Source organism: Entelurus aequoreus, linkage group LG12 (genome assembly GCF_033978785.1).
Source record: "Entelurus aequoreus isolate RoL-2023_Sb linkage group LG12, RoL_Eaeq_v1.1, whole genome shotgun sequence".
In the NCBI taxonomy this organism is placed as follows: domain Eukaryota; kingdom Metazoa; phylum Chordata; class Actinopteri; order Syngnathiformes; family Syngnathidae; genus Entelurus; species Entelurus aequoreus.
This window is the reverse complement of record NC_084742.1, coordinates 64,666,731-64,688,236: the sequence shown is the minus strand read 5'-3', so window position 1 is coordinate 64,688,236 and position 21,506 is coordinate 64,666,731. Positions and strand designations below refer to the sequence as shown.

The following is a 21,506-nucleotide window of genomic DNA, read 5'->3' as shown; positions in this document are numbered from 1 at the left end:
TTTTGCCGATATCCGATATTGTCCAACTCTTAATTACCGATTCCGATATCAACCGATATCGATACATACAGTCGTGAAATTAACACATTATTATGTCTAATTTTGTTGTGATGCCCCGCTGGATGCATTAAACAATGTAACAAGGTTTTCCAAAATAAATCAACTCAAGTTATGGAAAAAAATGCCAACATGGCACTGCCATATTTATTATTGAAGTCACAAAGTGCATTATTTTTTTAAACATGCCTCAAAACAGCAGCTTGGAATTTGGGACATGCTCTCCCTGAGAGAGCATGAGGAGGTTGAGGTGGACGGGGTTAGGGGTAGGGGGTAGCGGGGGGTGTATATTGTAGAGTCCCAGAAGAGTTAGTGCTGCAAGGGGTTCTGGGTATTTGTTCTGTTGTGTTTATGTTGTGTTACGGTGCGGATGTTCTCCCGAAATGTGTTTGTCATTCTTGTCTGGTGTGGGTTCACAGTGTGGCGCATATTTGTAACAGTGTTAAAGTTGTTTTTACGGCCACCCTTGGTGTGACCTGTATGGCTGTTGACCAAGTATGCATTGCATTCACTTGTGTGTGTGAAAAGCCGTAGATATTATGTGATTGGGCCGGCACGCAAAGGCAGTGCCTTTAAGGTTTATTGACGCTCTGTACTTCTCCCTACGTCCGTGTACACAGCTGCGTTTTAAAAAGTCATACATTTTACTTTTTGAAACCGATACCGATAATTTCCGATATTACATTTTAAAGCATTTATCGGCCGATAATATCGGCAGTCCGATATCGGACATCCCTACTTGTAACCCATGATCTTTAGACTTCTTGGAGAAGTCTAAAGATCAGTCGACTTTATCGCGGATAGTCTTTCAACCACCACTAGGGGGAGACAAATCACCAAAGGAGGGGAACATGGAAACAGAAACGAGCACTATAAAGAGTACCGTGTAGGGCTGTCCAGATACCAATATTTTGGTACCGGTACCAAAATACGGGGGCGGTATAGCTCGGTTGGTAGAGTGGCCGTGCCAACAACTTAAGGGTTCCAGGTTTGATCCCCGCTTCCACCATCCTAGTCACTGCCGCTGTGTCCTTGGGCAAGACACTTAACCCACCTGCTCCCGGTGCCACCCACACTGCTTTAAATGTAACTTAGATAGTGGGTTTCACTATGTAAAAGCGCATTGAGTCACTAGAGAAAAGTGCTATATAAATATGATTCTCATACTATCTTAAAATGTATTTCAATACTTTGACACTTTTCAAACTAAAGGGACCAACAAAAATGTCATGATTGACTTTATTTCAACAGAAAATCTTGTGATGTATTAAAGCAGGGGTGTCAACGTCATTTTAGCTCAGGGGCCACATGGAGGAACATCTGTGCACACGCGGGCCGGACTATTAAAATCATGGCATTAAAACTAAAAAAATAAAGACATTTTGTCTTGATTCTTTGTCTTACTTTGGCCAAAAATAGAACAAACACATTCTGAAAATATTACTGTACAGTAAAAATATAGAAAATGAATGTTTAGAACAGAATACATTTACATATGCATAAAAATGTGTTTTCTTTTGTATTATTTTTTAAATTAATTAACGTTTATGACAAGTTTTTTTCCAAAACACAATATAGAATGTGAGCAGAGGTGGTTAGAGTAGCCAGAAATTGTACTCAAGTAAGAGTACTGTTACTTTAAGAGATTTATTACTCAAATAAAAGTAAGGAGTAGTCACCCAAATATTTACTTGAGTAAAAGTAAAAAGTATGTTGTGAAAAAACTACTCAGATGAGTAACCTGTTCGTTTAATGATGACGGCAACAAATAATGCACAAAAACATAAAAATAGCAATGAACAAATTCAGAGCCAGGAATATCTCTTAAGCAACTAAAACAATAATATATATTAAATAATAATACATTAACATAAAAAAAATGAAGGCAAATTGAGCCACAAAAAATTAACAGCACCATAGGCTCAGTAGGCAGAGATTACAAAGGAAAATAACAAGTTAGCCTGTACGCAAACCATAAACTGATAGGTGTGGGCTGCATCTGAGAACACTGTTCACTTTTGATTGGTGTTTCTATGCATGTGTGAGTGTGTGTGCGTGCGTGTGCGTGCGTGTGTGTGTGTGTGTGTCTATGAGGCTGCAGTGCGTTAATAAATATCCCCACACGATGTACATTTGACATTGATTCATAGCAGGGAAGCTAACATCAGCCTACGGTGACAGCCAAAATGCAGCTGAGATAGGCTCCAGCACCCCCCCCCCCCCCCCGCGACCCCGAAAGGGACAAGCGGTAGAAAATGGATAGATGGGATGGACGTGACCTGTACACACACACACATTCTTGTATTTTTCACCTTCTTGAGACCTCTGAAAAATGCCTACCTCTTTAGGACCACCCTTTCTAGATATATAAAGATGTGTATTTACAACATTAATAATATATACATACTATGCACATATAGAAAAGTTCTACTTTTTTTTTTTTTTTTGTAATTGGTTTTTAATCTTCTTTTTACTTCAAGTTATTACGGTATGTCTCTATATACATGTTTATTTTATTTTTGTATTAATTTTGGCCAAAGGGGGCGCATTACAATTTCTTACGCACACTTGTTATTTCATATGTTGACCAGAAGGGGAGCACTTTTAAAAGCGACACACAGTCAATTTGAAAAATCCCTCCTTTTTGGGACCACCCTCATTTTGATAGATGTCACCAGCAGGGGTGCAAATGAGACATTGTCTATTAGATGCAATGTTATTGGGACCATGATTTATGTCATCACTTGTTCACACCTCCTCATATGGAAGATACTTTTGTTCTTCATGTCTCAAGAAGGGAAGAAATACAAGAACACACACACACACACACACACACACACACACACACACACACACACACACACACACACACACACACACACACACACACACACACACACACACACACACACACACACACACACACATTTTTGTATTTGTTACTTTCTTGAGACCATAGAAAAATACCTCCCTCTTTAGGACCACCCTTTCTAGATATATAAAGATGTGTATTTACAGCATTAATAATATATACATACTATGCAAATATAAAAAATGAGTTGGAATTTCACAAGAAAAAGGTCACAATTTCACAAGAAAAACTTAGAATTTTGGCAGTATTATAATAAAAGTCGTAATTTTACTCATTGCAAGTTAAAATTTTACAAGAAAAACTGAACATTTGTGCAACATTATGATAAAAGTTGGAATTTAACTCAATAACAGTCGCAATTTTACAAGAAAAGCTTAACATTTTGGCAATTTTATAAAAAGAGTCGCAATTTTACTCGCCAAAAGTCACAATTTAATAAGAAAAACTTTATTTTTTTTCGCAATATTATAATATTCAGAATTTTACTCTGCAAAATTATAAAAAAAAGTCATAATTTTACTCCAAAAATGTCAATATTTTACAAGAACAAAAAAATTGGCAATATTGTGATAAAAGTCAAACTTTTACATGACAAATGTCACCATTTTGCATTAAAAAGTAATAATTTTACATTACAAAAAGTAATAATTTTATGAGAAAATATTGCAATATTACAGAAACAATATGAGAAATTGTTCCCAATTTTAAAAGAAAAAAGTCGACACGTTGTGAGAAAAAGACTGCTTTTAGTTAAAAAAAATAAATTTGTAATTGTTTTTTAATCTTCATTACTTACTTCAAGTTATTACAGTATGTTTCTATATACATATATATTTATATATTTTTTTAAATTAATTTTGGCCAAAGGGGGAGCCTTTCAATTTCTTACACACATTTGTTATTGCATATGTTGACCAGAGGGGGAGCACTTTTAAAAGCGACACACAGTCAATTTGAAAAATCCCTCCTTTTTGGGACCACCCTCATTTTGATGGATGTCACCAGCAGGGGCGCTAATGAGACATTGTCTATTAGATGCAATGTTATTGGGACCATGATTTATGTCATCACTTGTTCACACCTCCTCATATGGAAGATACTTTTCCTTCTTCATGTCTCAAGAAGGGTAGAAATACAAGAACACACACACACACACACGCATTTTTGTATTTGTTACGTTCTTGAGATCATAGGAAAATGCCTCCCTCTTTAGGACCAGCCTTTCTAGATATATAAAGATGTGTATTTACAGCATTAATAATATATACATACTATGCAAATATAAAAAAGGAGTTGGAATTTCACAAGAAAAAGGTCACAATTTCACAAGAAAAACTTAGAATTTTGGCAGTATTATAATAAAAGTCGTAATTTTACTCATTGCAAGTTAAAATTTTACAAGAAAAACTGAACATTCGTGCAATATTATGAGAAAAGTTGTAATTTAACTCAATAACAGTTGCAATTTTACAAGAAAAGCTTAACATTTTGGCAATTTTATAAAAAGAGTCGCAATTTTACTCGCCAAAAGTCACAATTTAATTAAAAAAAACTTTTTTTTTCTCGCAATATTATAATAATAATCAGAATTTTACTCTGCAAAATTATGAAAAAAGTCATAATTTTACTCCAAAAATGTCACTATTTTACAAGAACCAAAAAATTGGCAATATTGTGATAAAAGTCCAACTTTTACATGACAAATGTCACCATTTTGCATTAAAAAGTAATAATTTTACATTAAAAAAAGTAATAATTTTATGAGAAAATATTGCAATATTACAGAAACAGAAAGAATATGAGAAATTGTTCCCAATTTTAAAAGAAAAAAGTCGACACGTTGTGAGAAAAAGACTGCTTTTAGTTAAAAAAAACATTTTTTGTAATTGTTTTTTAATCTTTATTATTTACTTCAAGTTATTACAGTATGTCTCTATATACATATATATTTATATATATTTTTAAATTAATTTTGGCCAAAGGGGGAGCATTTCAAGTTCTTACACACACTTGTTATTCCATATGTTGACCAGAGGGGGGAGCACTTTTAAAAGCGACACACAGTCAATTTGAAAAATCCCTCCTTTTTTGGGACCACCCTCATTTAATAGATGTCACCACAAATGAGACATTGTCTATTAGATGCAATGTCATTGGGACCATGATTTATGTCATCACTTGTTCACACCTCCTCATATGGAAGATACTTTTCCTTCTTCATGTCTCAAGAAGGGTGGAAATACAAGAACACACACACACACACACACACACACACACACACACACACACACACACACACACACACACACACACACACACACACACACACACACACACACACACACACACACGCATTCCTGTATTTGTCACTTTCTTGAGACCTCTGAAAAATGCCTACCTCTTTAGGACCAGCCTTTCTAGATATATAAAGATGTGTATTTACAACATTAATAATATATACACATACTATGCAAATATAAAAAAGCTTGTTGTGAAAAATGAGTTGGAATTTCATAAGAAAAACGTAGAATTTTGGCAGTATTATAATAAAAGTCGTAATTTTACTCATTGCAAGTTAAAATTTTACAAGAAAAACTGAACATTTGTGCAATATTATGATAAAAGTTAGAATTTAACTCAATAACAGTCGCATTTTACAAGAAAAGCTTAAAATGTTGGCAGTTTTATGAAAAGAGTCGCAATTTTACTCGCCAAAAGTCAAAATTTAATAAGAAAAACTAAAAAATTTCCGCAATACTATAATAATAATCGGAATTTTATTTGGCAAAATTACGAAAAAAGTCATTTTACTCCAAAAATTTCACTATTTTACAAGAACAAAAAAATTGGCAATATTGTGATAAAAGTCAAACTTTTACATGACAAATGTCACCATTTTGCATTAAAAAGTAATAATTTTACGAGAAAATATTGCAATATTACAGAAACAGAAACAATATGAGAAATTGTTCCCAATTTTAAAAGAAAAAAGTCGACACATTGTGAGAAAAAGACTGCTTTTAGTTAAAAAAAAAAAAAAAAAAAAATTGTAATAGTTTTTTAATCTTCATTATTTACTTCAAGTTATTACAGTATGTCTCTATATACATATATATTTATATATTTTTTCAAATTAATTTTGGCCAAAGGGGGAGCATTTCAATTTCTTACACACATTTGTTATTGCATATGTTGACCAGAGGGGGAGCACTTTTAAAAGCGACACACAGTCAATTTGAAAAATCCCTCCTTTTTGGGACCACCCTCATTTTGATAAATGTCACCAGCAGGGGCGCAAATGAGCCATTGTCTATTAGATGCAATGTTATTGGGACCATGATTTATGTCATCACTTGTTCACACCTCCTCATATGGAAGATACTTTTCCTTCTTCATGTCTCAAGAAGGGTAGAAATACAAGAACACACACACACACAATTACTATGCAATCAAATAGTCATCAATTAGTATCTCAAATAAATGTTGACGTACTTTTCTCTGTCGGGCAGGTCAAGAAGCACTTTGGATCCTGAGGAGAGAAAACACAAGATGACACATGAGGTCTCTTCAGCCAATAAGAACCCTGAAACTAGTCGTCTTCGGGCATGCAAAAACAATCAAGTTTTGGGTGAATATGAGCAGCCGGGAGTGAACGAAGAGGAGGAACTTTGGTACCCTGCTGCAGGATGAAGACCACCAGCTGGGCGTGTCCCTTCTGAGAAGCTTTGTGCAGCGCCGAGCAACCTCCAGCGTCACGCACCAGCAGGCTGACGCCACGATACACACACTCTGACAACTTGACAAGGAAAACACCTTTTAGCTGCGGACATCTCATCGTGTGTGTGTGTTCTTGTATTTCTACCCTTCTTGAGACGTGAAGAAGGAAAAGTATCTTCCATATGAGGAGGTGTGAACAAGTGATGACATAAATCATGGTCCCAATAACATCGCATCTAATAGACAATGTCTCATTAGCGCCCCTGCTGGTGACATATATCAAAATGAGGGAGGTCCCAAAAAGGAGGGATTTTTCAAATTGACTGTGTGTCGCTTTTAAAAGTGTTCCCCCTCTGGTCAACATATGAAATAACAAGTGTGTGTAAGAAATTGAAATGCACCCCCTTAGGCCAAAATTAATAAAATAAATAAATACATCTGTATATAGAGACATACTGTTATAACTTGAAGTAAATAATAAAGATTAAAAACCAATTACAAACAAAAAAGTAAAAAAAAAAAAAGAACTACAAGCAGTCTTTTTCTTATAAAATTGGAAACAATTTCTCATATTGCAATATTTTCTTGTAAAATTATTACTTTTTTAATACAACATTATAACTTTTTAATGCAAAATGGCGACATTTGTCATATAAAATTCGAACTTTTATCACAATATTGTCAATTTTTTTTTTGTTCTCGTAAAATAGTGACATTTTTTGGGTAAAATGATGACTTTTGTCATAATTTTGCCAAGTAAAATTCCGATTATTATTATAATGTTGCCAACATTTTAAAAGTTTCCTTATAAAATTGTGACTTTTGTCGAGTAAAATTATGACTCTTTTCATAAAATTGCCAAAATGTTAAGCTTTTCTTGTAAAATTGCGACTGTTATTGAGTACAATTCCAACTTTTATCATAGTTTTGCACAAATGTTCAGTTTTTGTTGTAAAATTTTGTCTTGCGTTTAGTTAAATGACAACTTTTATTATAATACTGCCAAAATTCTAAGTATTTCTTGTGAAATTGTGACCTTTTTATTGTGAAATTCCAACTCATTTTTCACAACAAGCTTTTTTATATTTGCATAGTATGTATATATTATTAATGTTGTAAATACACATCTTTATATATCTAGAAAGGCTGGTCCTAAAGAGGGAGGCATTTTTCAGAGGTCTCAAGAAGGTGACAAATACAATAATGTGTGTGTGGGTGTGTGTGTTCTTGTATTTCTACCCTTCTTGAGACGTGAAGAAGGAAAAGTATCTTCCATATGAGGAGGTGTGAACAAGTGATGACATAAATCATGGTCCCAATAACATTGCATCTAATAGACAATGTCTCATTTGCGCCCCTGCTGGTGACATCTATCAAAATGAGGGTGGTCCCAAAAAAGGAGGCATTTTTCAAATTGACTCTGTGTCGCTTTTAAAAGTGCTCCCCCTCTGGTCAACATATGAAATAACAAGTGTGTGTAAGAAATTGAAATGCACCCCCTTAGGCCAAAATTAATAAAATAAATAAATAAATCTGTGTATAGAGACATACTGTTATAACTTGAAGTAAATAATAAGATTAAAAACCAATTACAAACAAAAAAGTAAAAAAAAAAAGAAGAACTAAAAGCAGTCTTTTTCTTATAAAATTGGAAACAATTTCTCATATTGCAATATTTTCTTGTAAAATTATTACTTTTTTAATACAACATTATAACTTCTTAATGCAAAATGGCGACATTTGTCATATAAAATTCTGACTTTTATCACAATATTGTAAAAAAAATTTTTGTTCTCGTAAAATAGCGACATTTTTTGGGTAAAATGATGACTTTTGTCATAATTTTGCCAAGTAAAATTCCGATTATTATTATAATGTTGCCAACATTTTAAAAGTTTCCTTATAAAATTGTGACTTTTGTCTAGTAAAATTATGACTCTTTTCATAAAATTGCCAAAATGTTAAGCTTTTCTTGTAAAATTGCGACTGTTATTGAGTACAATTCCAACTTTTATCATAGTTTTGCACAAATGTTCAGTTTTTGTTGTAAAATTTTTACTTGCGTTGAGTTAAATGACAACTTTTATTATAATACTGCCAAAATTCTAAGTATTTCTTGTGAAATTGTGACCTTTTTCTTGTGAAATTCCAACTCATTTTTCACAACAAGCTTTTTTATATTTGCATAGTATGTATATATTATTAATGTTGTAAATACACTTCTTTATATATCTAGAAAGGCTGGTCCTAAAGAGGGAGGCATTTTTCTATGGTCTCAAGAAGGTAAGAAATACAATAATGTGTGTGTGGGTGTGTGTGTTCTTGTATTTCCACCCTTCTTGAGACGTGAAGAAGGAAAAGTATCTTCCATATGAGGAGGTGTGAACAAGTGATGACATAAATCATGGTCCCAATAACATTGCATCTAATAGACAATGTCTCATTTGCACCCCTGCTGGTGACATCTATCAAAATGAGGGTGGTCCCAAAAAGAATGGATTTTTCAAATTGACTGTGTGTAGCTTTTAAAAGTGCTCCCCCTCTGGCCAACATATGAAATAACAAGTGTGTGTAAAAATGTAAAGTGCTCCCCCTCTGGCCAACATATGTAAAATAAATCAAATAAATATGTATATAGAGACATACTGTAATAACTTGAAGTAAATAAAAAAATAAAAATAAATAAATAAATAAATAAATGAACTAAAAGCAGTCTTTTTCTCACAATGTGTCGACTTTTTTCCTATAAAATTGGGAACAATTTCTCATATTCTTTCCGTTTCTGTAATCCTGCAACGTTTTCTCGTAAAATTATGACTTTTTCATGCCAAATGGTGACTTTTGTTGTATAAAATTCCGACATTTATCACAATATTGCCAATCTTTTTGTTGTTCTTGTACAATAGTGCCCTTTTTTGAGTAAAATGATGACTTTTGTTATGAATTTGGCCAAGTAAAATTCAGATTATTATTATATTGCCAAAATTTCAAAGTTTTCTTATAAAATTGTGACTTTTTCAAGTAAAATTATGACTCTTTTCATAAAATTGCCAAAATGTTAAGCTTATTGAGTAAAAATCCAACTTTTATCATAGTGCTCCTCCTCTGGTCAACATATGAAATAACAAATGTGTGTAAGAAATTGAAATGCTCCCCCTTTGGCCAAAATTAATTAAAAAAAATAAATAAATATATATGTACATAGAGACATACTGTAATAACTTGAAGTAAATAATGAAGATTAAAAAACTATTACAAAATTATTTTTTTTGAACTAAAAGCAGTCTTTTTCTCACAATGTGTCGACTTTTTTCTTTTAAAATTGGGAACAATTTCTCATATTCTTTCTGTTTCTGTAATATTGCAATATTTTCTCATAAAATTATTACTTTTTTTAATGTAAAATTATTACTTTTTAATGCAAAATGGTGACATTTGTCATGTAAAAGTTTGACTTTTATCACAATATTGCCAATTTTTTTGTTCTTGTAAAATAGTGACATTTTTGGAGTAAAATTATGACTTTTTTCATAATTTTGCAGAGTAAAATTCTGATTATTATTATAATATTGTACTTTTTTTTTTAGTTTTTCTTATTAAATTGTGACTTTTGGCAAGTAAACTCTTTTTATAAAATTGCCAAAATGTTAAGCTTTTCTTGTTAAATTGCGACTGTTATTGAGTTAAATTCCAACTTTTATCATAATATTGGACAAATGTTCAGTTTTTCTTGTAAAATTTTAACTTGCAATGAGTAAAATTACGACTTTTATTATAATACTGCCAAAATTCTAAGTTTTTCTTGTGAAATTGTGACCTTTTTCTTGTGAAATTCCAACTCATTTTTCACAACAAGCTTTTTTATATTTGCATAGTATGTATATATTATTAATGTTGTAAATACACTTCTTTATATATCTAGAAAGGCTGGTCCTAAAGAGGGAGGCATTTCTCATATGTCTCAAGAAGGTAAGAAATACAAGAGTGTGTGTGAGTGTGTGTTACCATGGAGATGTCCCCTGAGCTGGCAGCTGCCAACAAAGCTGCGACACACACAGATGAGCTGGTTAACCCGCAGCAGGTTAAAGGGTGGTAGAGTTAGAGTTAGTTACCTTGTTCCTCAGGCGTCAGAGGAGCACTGGAGAGAAGAACACAGCACATATTCAACATGCTAGTCCTCAGCCCTACACAACATGGCGGCCTCACCCAGCACTGGGCTCCACCACCAGGTCGGGCATCCCCGTGGACGAGCCGTGGCCTCCTGCAGGAACCTCCTGGTCCAGGATGAAGACCTCGTCCTGGCAGATCTCTGTGACGAAGTGGAGGTGCTCCTGCACAATGTGAAGGCATGTTAGCTGGCTAGTTCATTCATTATCTAGTTACATGGTCACTTTATTATTATTATCGTTTTTTTTATTTATTAAATCAACATAAAAAACACAAGATACACTTACAACTAGTGCACCAACCCCAAAAACCTCCCTCCCCCATTCACACTCATTCACACAAAAGGGTTGTTTCTTTCTGTTATTAATATTCTGGTTCCTACATTATATATCAATATATATCAATACAGTCTGCAAGGGATACAGTCCGTAAGCACACATGATTGTGCGTGCTGCTGGTCCACTAATAGTACTAACCTTTAACAGTTCATTTGACTCATTGTCATTCATTACTAGTTTCTATGTAACTGTTTTTATATTGTTTTACCTTTTTTTTTATTCAAGAAAATGTTTTTAATTTATTTATCTTATTTTATTTTATTATTATTTTTTAAAAAGGACCTTATCTTCACCATACCTGGTTGTCCAAATTAGGCATAATAATGTGTTAATTCCACGACTGTATATATCAGTATCGATTGATATCGGTATCGGTAATTAAGAGTTGGACAATATCAGAATATCAGCAAAAAAGCCATTATCGGACATCCCTAATATATACTGCATATATACTAAGTTAACAAATTGTTAGTTGGCCAGTTATCTTATAAAGTTGTTATCTAGTTAGTAATGCAGTTATCTGATTGGTTTGTTCGTGAGTTAACTACCTTGTCAATTAGCTAGTTCAGGGGTCCGCAACCCAAAATGTTAAAAGAGCCATATTGGACCAAAACAACAAAAACAAATCTGTCTGGAGCCGCAACAAATTAAAAGCCATATTACATGTGTCATGAGATATAAATTTAATTAAGAGGACTTAAAGGAAACTAAATGACCTCAAATATAGCTACAAATGAGGCATAATGATGCAATATGTACATATAGCTAGCCTAAATAGCATGTTAGCATCGATTAGCTTGCAGTCCTGCAGTGACCAAATATGTCTGATTAGCACTTCACACAAGTCAATAACATCAACAAAACTCACCTTTGTGCATTCACGCACAACGTTAAAAGTGTGGTGGACAAAATGAGACAGAAAAAGTGGCATAAAACACGTCCTAGAAAGTCGGAGAAAGTTATACATGTAAACAGACTATACGGTGAGTTCAAGGACCGCCAAAATAAGTAGGACAAAACGGCGCTCGCCAAATACTTGAATCAGTGAAGCATATTTAATACAAACAGTGTGATTTATAACAATTAGGGAGGTTTGTGTCATGTTTGTCCTCCTACAGAAACCATACTAAAACAAAAAAATAGATTTTTTCCCCCTCATCTTTTTCCATTCTTCATACATTTTTGAAAAATCTCCAGAGAGCCACTAGGGCGGCGCTAAAGAGCCGCATGCGGCTCCAGAGCCGTGGGTTGCCGACCCCCGAGATAGTTAGTTGTGTAAATGCTGAAGAGCAGTCAACATACTTTCATTTATTATTCTTAATTTCCTCAACCACTTTTTTTTTTTTTTTTTACACACATTTCCCGTGATTCCACATTTTCCCGGACAAAATATTGAAAATATTGAGCGATTATTAGAAGTTGCACATGTTTCATATTCAAACAGTCATGCCGACATGAAAACATTTGGCTCATATATGATCAATTCCCACATGGATTTAAATATAACACACATTCCCTTATGCCTGGTTCACACCAACGGCGCTTGCCACGCTTTAAAGCGGCGAGCAAAGCGCCGTCATTTTTGTCAATTTTTCCACGAATATCCCGATCTCCGAAGTAATGTTATGCTTTGATACGCTCTGATACAAATTAGTTGCCGCTTTGGGGGGACGAATTACCGTTCCTCACGATTTGATGCCGCTTTGATACGCTTTAAATCACGCTTTGATACGTTTTATTACGCTTTATTGAACTTTATTATGCTTTGATGCGATCCTGACGCTTTAAATCAGGCTCCGACACGATTATCAAGCTCTGTTGTGCATTGGAATTAATGTGTCATGAACATTATGAACATTAATTTGTAATAATGACTTTGAAATGTGATATTGTTATGTAATTATGTGCAATTTGGAAGATGCTGTGATTATTATTTTGTGAATTTGATGAATAAATTGCGTGCGCACACATAATATAATAAAAAAGAGAAATATGATGAACAAATAAGTAAAAAAAAAAAAGTGAAAAACTCAGTATACTAAGTTTTCCCCACATTTTTTTAGATTTATCTATTTATTTGATTTCTCTTTTTGTTTTATTATATACAGGATAAAACACATAATGTAACAAAAAAGAGAAATATGATAAACAAATAAGTAAAAAAAAAAGGTGAAAAACTCAGTATACTAAGTTTTCCCACATTTTTTTAGATTTATCTATTTATTTGATTTCTCTTTTTGTTTTATTATATACAGGATAAAACACATAATGTAACAAAAAAGAGAAATATGATAAACAAATAAGTTAAAAAAAAATGTGAAAAACTCAGTATACTGTTTTCCACACATTTTTTATATTCATTTATTTTTTCAATTCCTCTTTTTTTCTCGTTATATTATGTTTATTATTTATTATGTTTTATATCTTTTATTTCTTTGTCATCTTAGTAAATATCTATCTTTCATTTCTTATGCTAGTTGACAATAATAAAAGGCATTTCTTTTATTTTTTATATTCATTTATTTTTTCAATTTCTCTTTTTTTCCCGTTATATTAAGTTGATTATTTATTATGTTTTATATTCATTAGTTTTTTCAATTCCTCTTCTTTTTTCGTTATATTATGTTTATTATTTATTATTTATTATGTTTTATATTCATTTATTTTTTCAATTCCTCTTCTTTTTTCGTTATATTATGTTTATTATTTATTATTTATTATGTTTTATATTCATTTATTTTTTCAATTCCTCTTCTTTTTTCGTTATATTATGTTTATTATTTATTATGTTTTATATTCATTTATTTTTTCAATTTCTCTTTTTTTCCCCATTATATTATGTTTATTATTTATTATGTTTTATATTCATTTTTTTTTTTCAATTCCTCTTCTTTTTTCGCTATATTATGTTTATTATTTATTATGTTTTATATTCATTTATTTTTTCAATTCCTCTTTTTTTTCCGTTATATTATGTTTATTATTTATTATGTTTTATATTCATTTGTTTTTTCAATTTCTCTTTTTTTTCGTTATATTATATTTATTATTTATTATGTTTTATATTCATTTTTTTTTCAATTTCTCGTCTTTTTTCGTTATATTATGTTTATTATTTATTATGTTTTATATTCATTTTTATTTTTTCAATTTCTCTTTTTTTTCCGTTATATTATGTTTATTATTTATTATTTATTATGTTTTATATTCATTTATTTTTTCAATTTCTCTTCTTTTTTCCTTATATTATATTTATTATGTTTATTATTTATTATTTATTATGTTTTATATCTTCATTTCTTTTATTTCTTTGTCATCTTAATAAATATCTATCTTTCATTTCTTATGCTAGTTGACAATAATAAAAGGCATTTCTTTTATTTTTTATATTCAATGTCACTAGTCAATATCACAGTCGCTTCCTATTTGTAGTTGTAGACTGGGGTCCGCGCTTTGAACCAAGATCTGTTAAGCTTTCCTACGCTTTGAGTCAAGCTTTGCTGAGCTTTGTCAGGCCTTGATACGCTCTCGGCACTTTATTCCATCCTTGACAGAGCGCCGAATTTTTTAAAACCGTTTAAAAAATTTTGCCGAACTTGCCGCATGTCCCGCTTCACTACAAGCTTTCCCACGATCCATTAGGACCCTCACGCTTTAATCAGGCTTTGTTACGCTTTAACGCCGCTGTGCATGCCGCTTTAAAGCGCCGTCAAAGCGCCGTTGGTGTGAACCTAGCATTAGTTGCCTGGTTGTGTCCTACCTGAGCCTTGTCGATGCGATAGAAGCGGTCGGCCGACGTCGCTGCGGACCACGAAGGACAACCAAGGTTAGCGTGGAGGTCAAAGGTGGAGGCCTTCTGCCTCGACTCACAATCTAAGAAGCTCCAGTTGGAAGACAGTCTGCCGGTGGCCGTGAACCTGAGGACGCCTCTGCTCTCATCCTGCACACACAAACGTCTCCTTCATCTTTCAGCTCTGGCATGAAGCAAGAAGGTCAAGAACGTGTGCGGAAGCTCACCTGGTAGTGCACTCTGTGACCTCCAGAGGGCGCCTGGTGCAAATCCTGCAGAGCCCAGAGATGAATGACGGTTAAGAGGGAAGACAATTTAGTTCACCCACACAAAGACCTTCCCTCTCGTGATGCACGTGGGTTCGATTCCCCCTCCAGTGTTCATATTGATCATTTGTACGACCCTGTGACCTGTCCAATCACTTCTATCTGCTATTTTACAACAATTTCAGTGAAGTTGTCACGTTGTGTAAATGGTAAATAAAAACAGAATACGATGATTTGCAAATCCTTTTCAACTTATATTCAATTGAATAGACTGCAAAGACAAGATACTTAACGTTCAAACTGGAAAACTTTTGTTAGTTTTTGCAAATATTAGCTCATTTGGAATTTGATGCCTGCAACATGTTGGAAACTGTGGATGTCGTAAAGGATATCACCACATGGGCTCAGGAACACTTCCGAAAACCACTGTCAGTAACCACAGTTTGTCGCTACATCTGTAAGTGCAAGTTAAAACTCTACTATACAAAGCGAAAGCCACTTATCAACAACACCCAGAAACACCGCCGGCTTCGCTGGGCCCGTCGTCTAAGATGGACTGATGCAAAGCAGGGCCTGACTCCCCTCAAGGCACGTGTTCTTTGAACTGTTTTACGACCTTTTCTTCGAACTGTTGTAATCAAAGGCGATGGCTGTTTACGACCCCCGTCCCTTAGAAACAGCAGTTGCCATGTAATCAGGGAAAGTCCAAATAAAAGAGGAGGCGTACAATCTTCCGCCAGAGCGTGATGGAGACTGTCTAGCCTGTCTCCTCCAGGCTAGACTACGGCAACGCACTTCTTGTCGGGATCCCCAGCAAGAACATCCAGAAGCTGCAATACGTACAATACACCAGTGCCTCCACGGAAATGCCCCCCTCTACCTCAAAGAACTACTCACCCCCAAATCCTCCACACGACACCTCCGCTCCGGACAGGCTAACCTCCTCCAACCTCCGAGGACAAAGCTACGAACAATGGGAGACCGGGCTTTCTGCTCCGCCGCTCTTAGTCTGTGGAACACTCTCCCTGACCACCTGAGGGCACCACAGACTGTGGATGCTTTTAAAAAAGGCTTTTTTTTTTAGATATATGCATACTAGTTTTAGCTATTTGGCTGTTCTAGTTTTTATTTTTATTATCTTTTTATTTTTATTTTTTTAATACACTGTAGCACTTTGAGGTTGTTTACTCAATGAAAAGTGCTTTTTACAAATATATTTTTTTATTATTATTATTACAAGAGTACAGCTGTTAGAATAATTATGTATATATTATCACACTAACTTTAGTATGCTTAAAGTCCGTTGCTTTACTTATTAGCTATTGTGCTCAAGTAAGACTTTTCTAATCTATGCAAGGACAAAACTTCTTGTCTGAGGGGTGGCCTCAGCCACAGATGTTATCTTTGTTTTAGCCCGCTAACAGCCAAGGACTTCAACGACCTCAACGAAGATAAGATGACAGCACGCAGACGAAGCAGAGACTTCAAGGACCTCAACGAAGATAAGATGACAACACGCAGACGAAGCGTGGACAAGGCGAAATCACAAGGCCCCCAGCACATTCCGTCACGTACTGTGCGTCCTGGACCTGCTTTGCATAATATATGTGAACACTCCTTTTAGAGGCGGCCTCAGTGACTATGGAACTCTGAATAAATAGAGGGACGCAGGAGCTGAACCTTAGAGCGTAGGGCGAGACTGTGACTAAGTGTGCAGCTCCATGCGTTCTCCCCATGAGCTAAATTGAACTCTGTCTCTGCATGGTTCCTTGCTTCTTGTCTGATTAATAGATGTCATCAGTGTTTGAACCTGACAGTGGCAAAAAGGGTGTGGTCTTGCCTCCTGCAGCCTGTCGATGTAGAGCCGACACGTCTCCAGGTCACAGTCGCCTCTCACCACCACGATTCCTACCGGGATAGCTGCGACACAAAGGAACACATTTCACCCTGAAATGCTCTTCACCTTCCACAGTGCACACACTCACAGATGTCTCGCAGGCGCTCTTTGTCGTACTGCAGCCTGTCGTACTCCTGCAGGCTGATCCGATTCACTCGCAGGCGGAGGCGATCCGGGACGGCGTGCGGACTGTGAAGCGCGACAAGGCACGTGCGTGTACGCGCACACCAACACGGTCATGCAAAGGCAAGTTCAGCACAATGTATGCAGAGGAAAGACACGCATCAGAAGACAAAGTGGGACATCTCTGCAGGTTTTGTGACTAACACCTGATCTTTTCTTCATGGAGTGGGAACGTTTAGATTGTAAGTTCATGTTGAGATGGAAAGCAAAAAGCACACTGAGAAGTAGGGATGGGAATTGAAAACTCCAGCCTCGATTCAGCAGCACAAACTTCAGAATTATTGACGAGAAAGGAAGATATATACGGTATACCGCTACTAGTATAGTATCGTGGTACTAATGAATCAAAAACGGTACTATACTCTGTTTGAAAAGTACCGGTTTGCAATTTTTTTATTTTGTTTTGACAGGCATGACATTGCTGGTTTTACGAGCAGAGGAGCATGTTCGGCAGCGCACACACACAGAGTACTTACAAGCAGACACAGTGTGTAGACAGAAAAGGGAGAACGGACGCATTTTGACCTAAAAACTGACGATAAAGGTGGAGTTATAACACTGAAACACCCTCAGGAAGAGCTGCTTTACGACATGGCAGTCGGAAGTGTTTTAGCTACTTCTAAATCACTAATCCTTGTCTCCATAGCGACAAATAAAGTAAGTTTCTTACAAGTATCATTATCACTGGAGGACGAGGAATAGCTAAACATGCTTCACTACACACCGTAGGAGGATACAATAGCTCACCGGCGTCACAATGTAAACAAACGCCATGGGTGGATCTACACCTGACATCCACTGTAATGATACCAAGTACAGGAGCGTGTTTAGTCGATATTACTATGATTACATCAATATTTTTATCGTCACAAAATCTTTTTTCCTTTTTAAAAAATTCATATTATGTTTATAAAGTCAGTAAATACGTCCCTGGACACATGAGGACTTTGAATATGACCAATGTATGATCCTGTAACTACGTGGTATCGGATCGATACCTAAATGTGTGGTATCATCCAAAACTAATGTCAAGTATCAAAGAAGAGAAGAATAAGTGATTATTACATTTTAACAGAAGTGTAGATGGAACATGTTGAAACAGAAAATAAGCAGATATTAACAGTAAATGAACAAGTAGATTAATAATTATTTTTTACAGTTTGTCCCTCATAATGTGTACAACATAATAGGTGTATAAATGACACAATATGTTACTGCATGGACTAAGTAGGAGTCTTTGTTTGTTTACTTACTACTAAAAGACAAGTTGTCTAGTATGTTCACTATTTTATTTAAGGACTAAATTACAATAATAAACATATGTTTCATGTACCCTAAGATTTGTTCAAATAAAGCCAATAATGAAATTTTTTGTGGTACCCTTTATTTAGAAAAGTATCGAAATACATTTTGGTACCGGTGCCGGTCCCAAAATATAGGTATCGGGACAACCCGTAATAATACTTGTCATTTCTATCTAAAAAATGTACATTAACATTTTGAGATACTGTAATTGTCATTTGTCACAGAATAATTTATGTTGTATTTTTTTAATTACTACAGCAGAATGTTTATTTTATTATTAAATGATGGTTGTTTTCAAAATGGGCAAAATAGTGCATGTGCCTCACAATACGAAGGTCCTGGGTTCGATCCCGGGCTCGCGATCTTTCTGTGTGGAGTTTGCATGTTCTCCCCGTGACTGCGTGGGTTCCCTCCGGGTACTCCGGTTTCTTCCCACCTCCAAAGACATGCACCTGGGGATAGGCCCCTCCCACCTCCAAACAACATGCACCTGGGGATAGGCCCCTCCCACCTCCAAACAACATGCACCTGGGGATAGGGCGGGGGTCGGCAACCCGCGGCTCTAGATGCGGCTCTTTAGCGCCGCCCTCGTGGCTCTCTGGAGATTTTTCAAAAATGTATGAAGAATGGAAAAAGATGAGGGGAAAAAAAATCTATTTTTTTGTTTTAGTATGGTTTCTGTAGGAGGACAAACATGACACAAACCTCCCTAATTGTTATAAATCACACTGTTTATATTAAATATGCTTCACTGATTCAAGTATTTGGCGAGCGCCGTTTTGTCCTACTAATTTTGGCGGTCCTTGAACTCACCATATAGTTTGTTTACATGTATAACTTTCTCCGACTTTCTAGGACGTGTTTTATGCCACTTCTTTTTCTATCTCATTTTGTCCACCACACTTTTAATGTTGTGCGTGAATGCACAAAGGTGAGTTTTGTTGATGTGACTTGTGTGGAGTGCTAATCAGACATATTTGGTCACTGCATGACTGCAAGCTAATCGATGCTAACATGCTATTTAGGCTAGCGATATGTACATATTGCATCATTATGCCTCATTTGTAGCTAGATTTGAGCTAATTTAGTTTCCTTTAAGTCCTCTTAATTAAATTTATATCTCATGACACATCTAATATGGCTTTTAATTTTTTGCGGCTCCAGACAGATTTGTTTTTGTATTTTTGGTCCAATATGGCTCTTTCAACATTTTGGGTTGCCGACCCCGAATTTCTCCCTATTTCCACCCAGACAACAATATTGGGGGCGTGTCTTAAAGGCGCTGCATTAGCGTGCCGGCCCAATCACATAATATCTACGGCTTTTCACACACACGAGTGAATGCAACCCATACTTGGTCAACAGCCATACAGGTTACACTGAGGGTGGCCGTATAAACAACTTTAACACTGTTACAAATACGCGCCACACTGTGAACCCACACCAAACAAGAATGACAAACACATTTCGGGAGAACATCCGCACCGTAACACAACATAAACACAACAGAACAAATACCCAGAACCCCTTGCAGCACTAACTCTTCCGGGACGCTACAATATACACCCCCCGCTACCCCACCCCAAGCTGCTGTTTTGAGGCATGTTAAAATAAATAATGCACTTTGTGACTTCAATAATAAATATGGCAGTGCCATGTTGGCATTTTTTTCCATAACTTGAGTTGTTTTATTTTGGAAAACCTTGTTACATTGTTTAATGCATCCAGCGGGGCATCACAACAAAATTAGGCATAATAATGTGTTAATTCCACGACTGTATATATCGGTATCGGTTGATATCGGACTCGGTAATTAAGAGTTGGACAATATCGGAATATCGGATATCGGCAAAAAAGCCATTATCGGACATCTCTAGTTTTTTTCTGTCACCCCATCAAGGCTGTGGGTCTTTTAAGACCTCGCTAATGTGTTTGTACACGTTTTTTTTTTGGTTTTTTTCAAAACTAACCAACGCTAATCAACTTGTTTGCTGTCCTTTTAAACAAATGACAATTGATAAGAGAATGGGGTAAAGAACCGAACCGTTAAGCAGCATCGAAATTGGACTCGAAATGGTAAAAATCTTATCAATTCCCATCCCTACTGAGAAGAGGAAAAGCTGCCAAGCTCACAACACACCAAAATAGTAGAAAGCAAGATGCTGTGTCTCCATTGCTGCACTTGTGTACTTACACTTAAGTCTTTGGAGTGCATAAGTGCATTACACTTACATACTTACACTTAAGGGCCTGATTTACTGAAGGATTGCGTGTACTAAAACATGTGCAGACCGGATAGCACACGCAAAGCTGAGCTACTAAACGTGTGCAAAGTGGATTGCGTCTGTTAAGTGAGCGGAATAAGGCGAGCAATCCATTTTTGTGTCTGTTTTCATGAATTATGCAAAACATCAAAATGCCCACAATACTGGGAGGAGACAACACAAAGTGCGCCAATTGAGACTCAGCAGTGAAAGAAAACGCTAGGCTGTCATACTGGAGTTTTCCACTAGGTGTCACACTTTCACACCTACTAGCAGAGTGGTGTATTAAGAGTATGGCCCAGTCGTTTCATGCGTCTCCTCAATGATTGGTCAAATAGGCAGTCACGTGACTACAGGGCACCATGAACGCTACCAACTTGGAGATGATTTGAAGTGCTACTTTTTCCACGCGTATAATTGTCCTGTTGGAGCTTGAAAGAAGATGAGGCGCTAGCTGTTCAAAGTCGGGACCCAGGTTGGACCACTCATCTGTGCATCAGTTGGGGACGTCTTTGCACTGCTGACCTGTCTCCACTCAAGATGGTCTCCTGCTGGCCCCACTATGGACTGGACTCTCACTATTATGTTAGATCCACTATGGACTGGACTCTCACACTATGTTAGATCCACTACGGACTGGACTCTCACTA

General features: G+C 35.6%; 1 protein-coding gene across 10 annotated transcripts in view; it reads right to left on the bottom strand.

The window, feature by feature from the left end:
* dgki (diacylglycerol kinase, iota) overlaps positions 1 to 21,506 on the bottom strand; it is a 195,921-nt gene that overhangs the window by 7,822 nt on the left and 166,593 nt on the right. For 6 of the 10 annotated variants that reach the window (XM_062066438.1, XM_062066439.1, XM_062066440.1 and 3 more), the window contains 9 exons: positions 17,193 to 17,293; positions 17,048 to 17,127; positions 15,169 to 15,213; positions 14,912 to 15,091; positions 10,853 to 10,977; positions 10,759 to 10,784; positions 10,652 to 10,689; positions 6,605 to 6,725; positions 6,422 to 6,458 (listed from right to left, as the gene is read on the bottom strand). In XM_062066438.1, coding sequence (XP_061922422.1) covers positions 6,422 to 6,458; positions 6,605 to 6,725; positions 10,652 to 10,689; positions 10,759 to 10,784; positions 10,853 to 10,977; positions 14,912 to 15,091; positions 15,169 to 15,213; positions 17,048 to 17,127; positions 17,193 to 17,293 — 753 coding nt within the window. Of the gene's footprint in view, positions 1 to 6,421; positions 6,459 to 6,604; positions 6,726 to 10,651; positions 10,690 to 10,758; positions 10,785 to 10,852; positions 10,978 to 14,911; positions 15,092 to 15,168; positions 15,214 to 15,251; positions 17,128 to 17,192; positions 17,294 to 21,506 lie in introns of those variants that run through there. The other 4 variants (XM_062066443.1, XM_062066444.1, XM_062066448.1 and 1 more) reach the window with 2 other exon arrangements.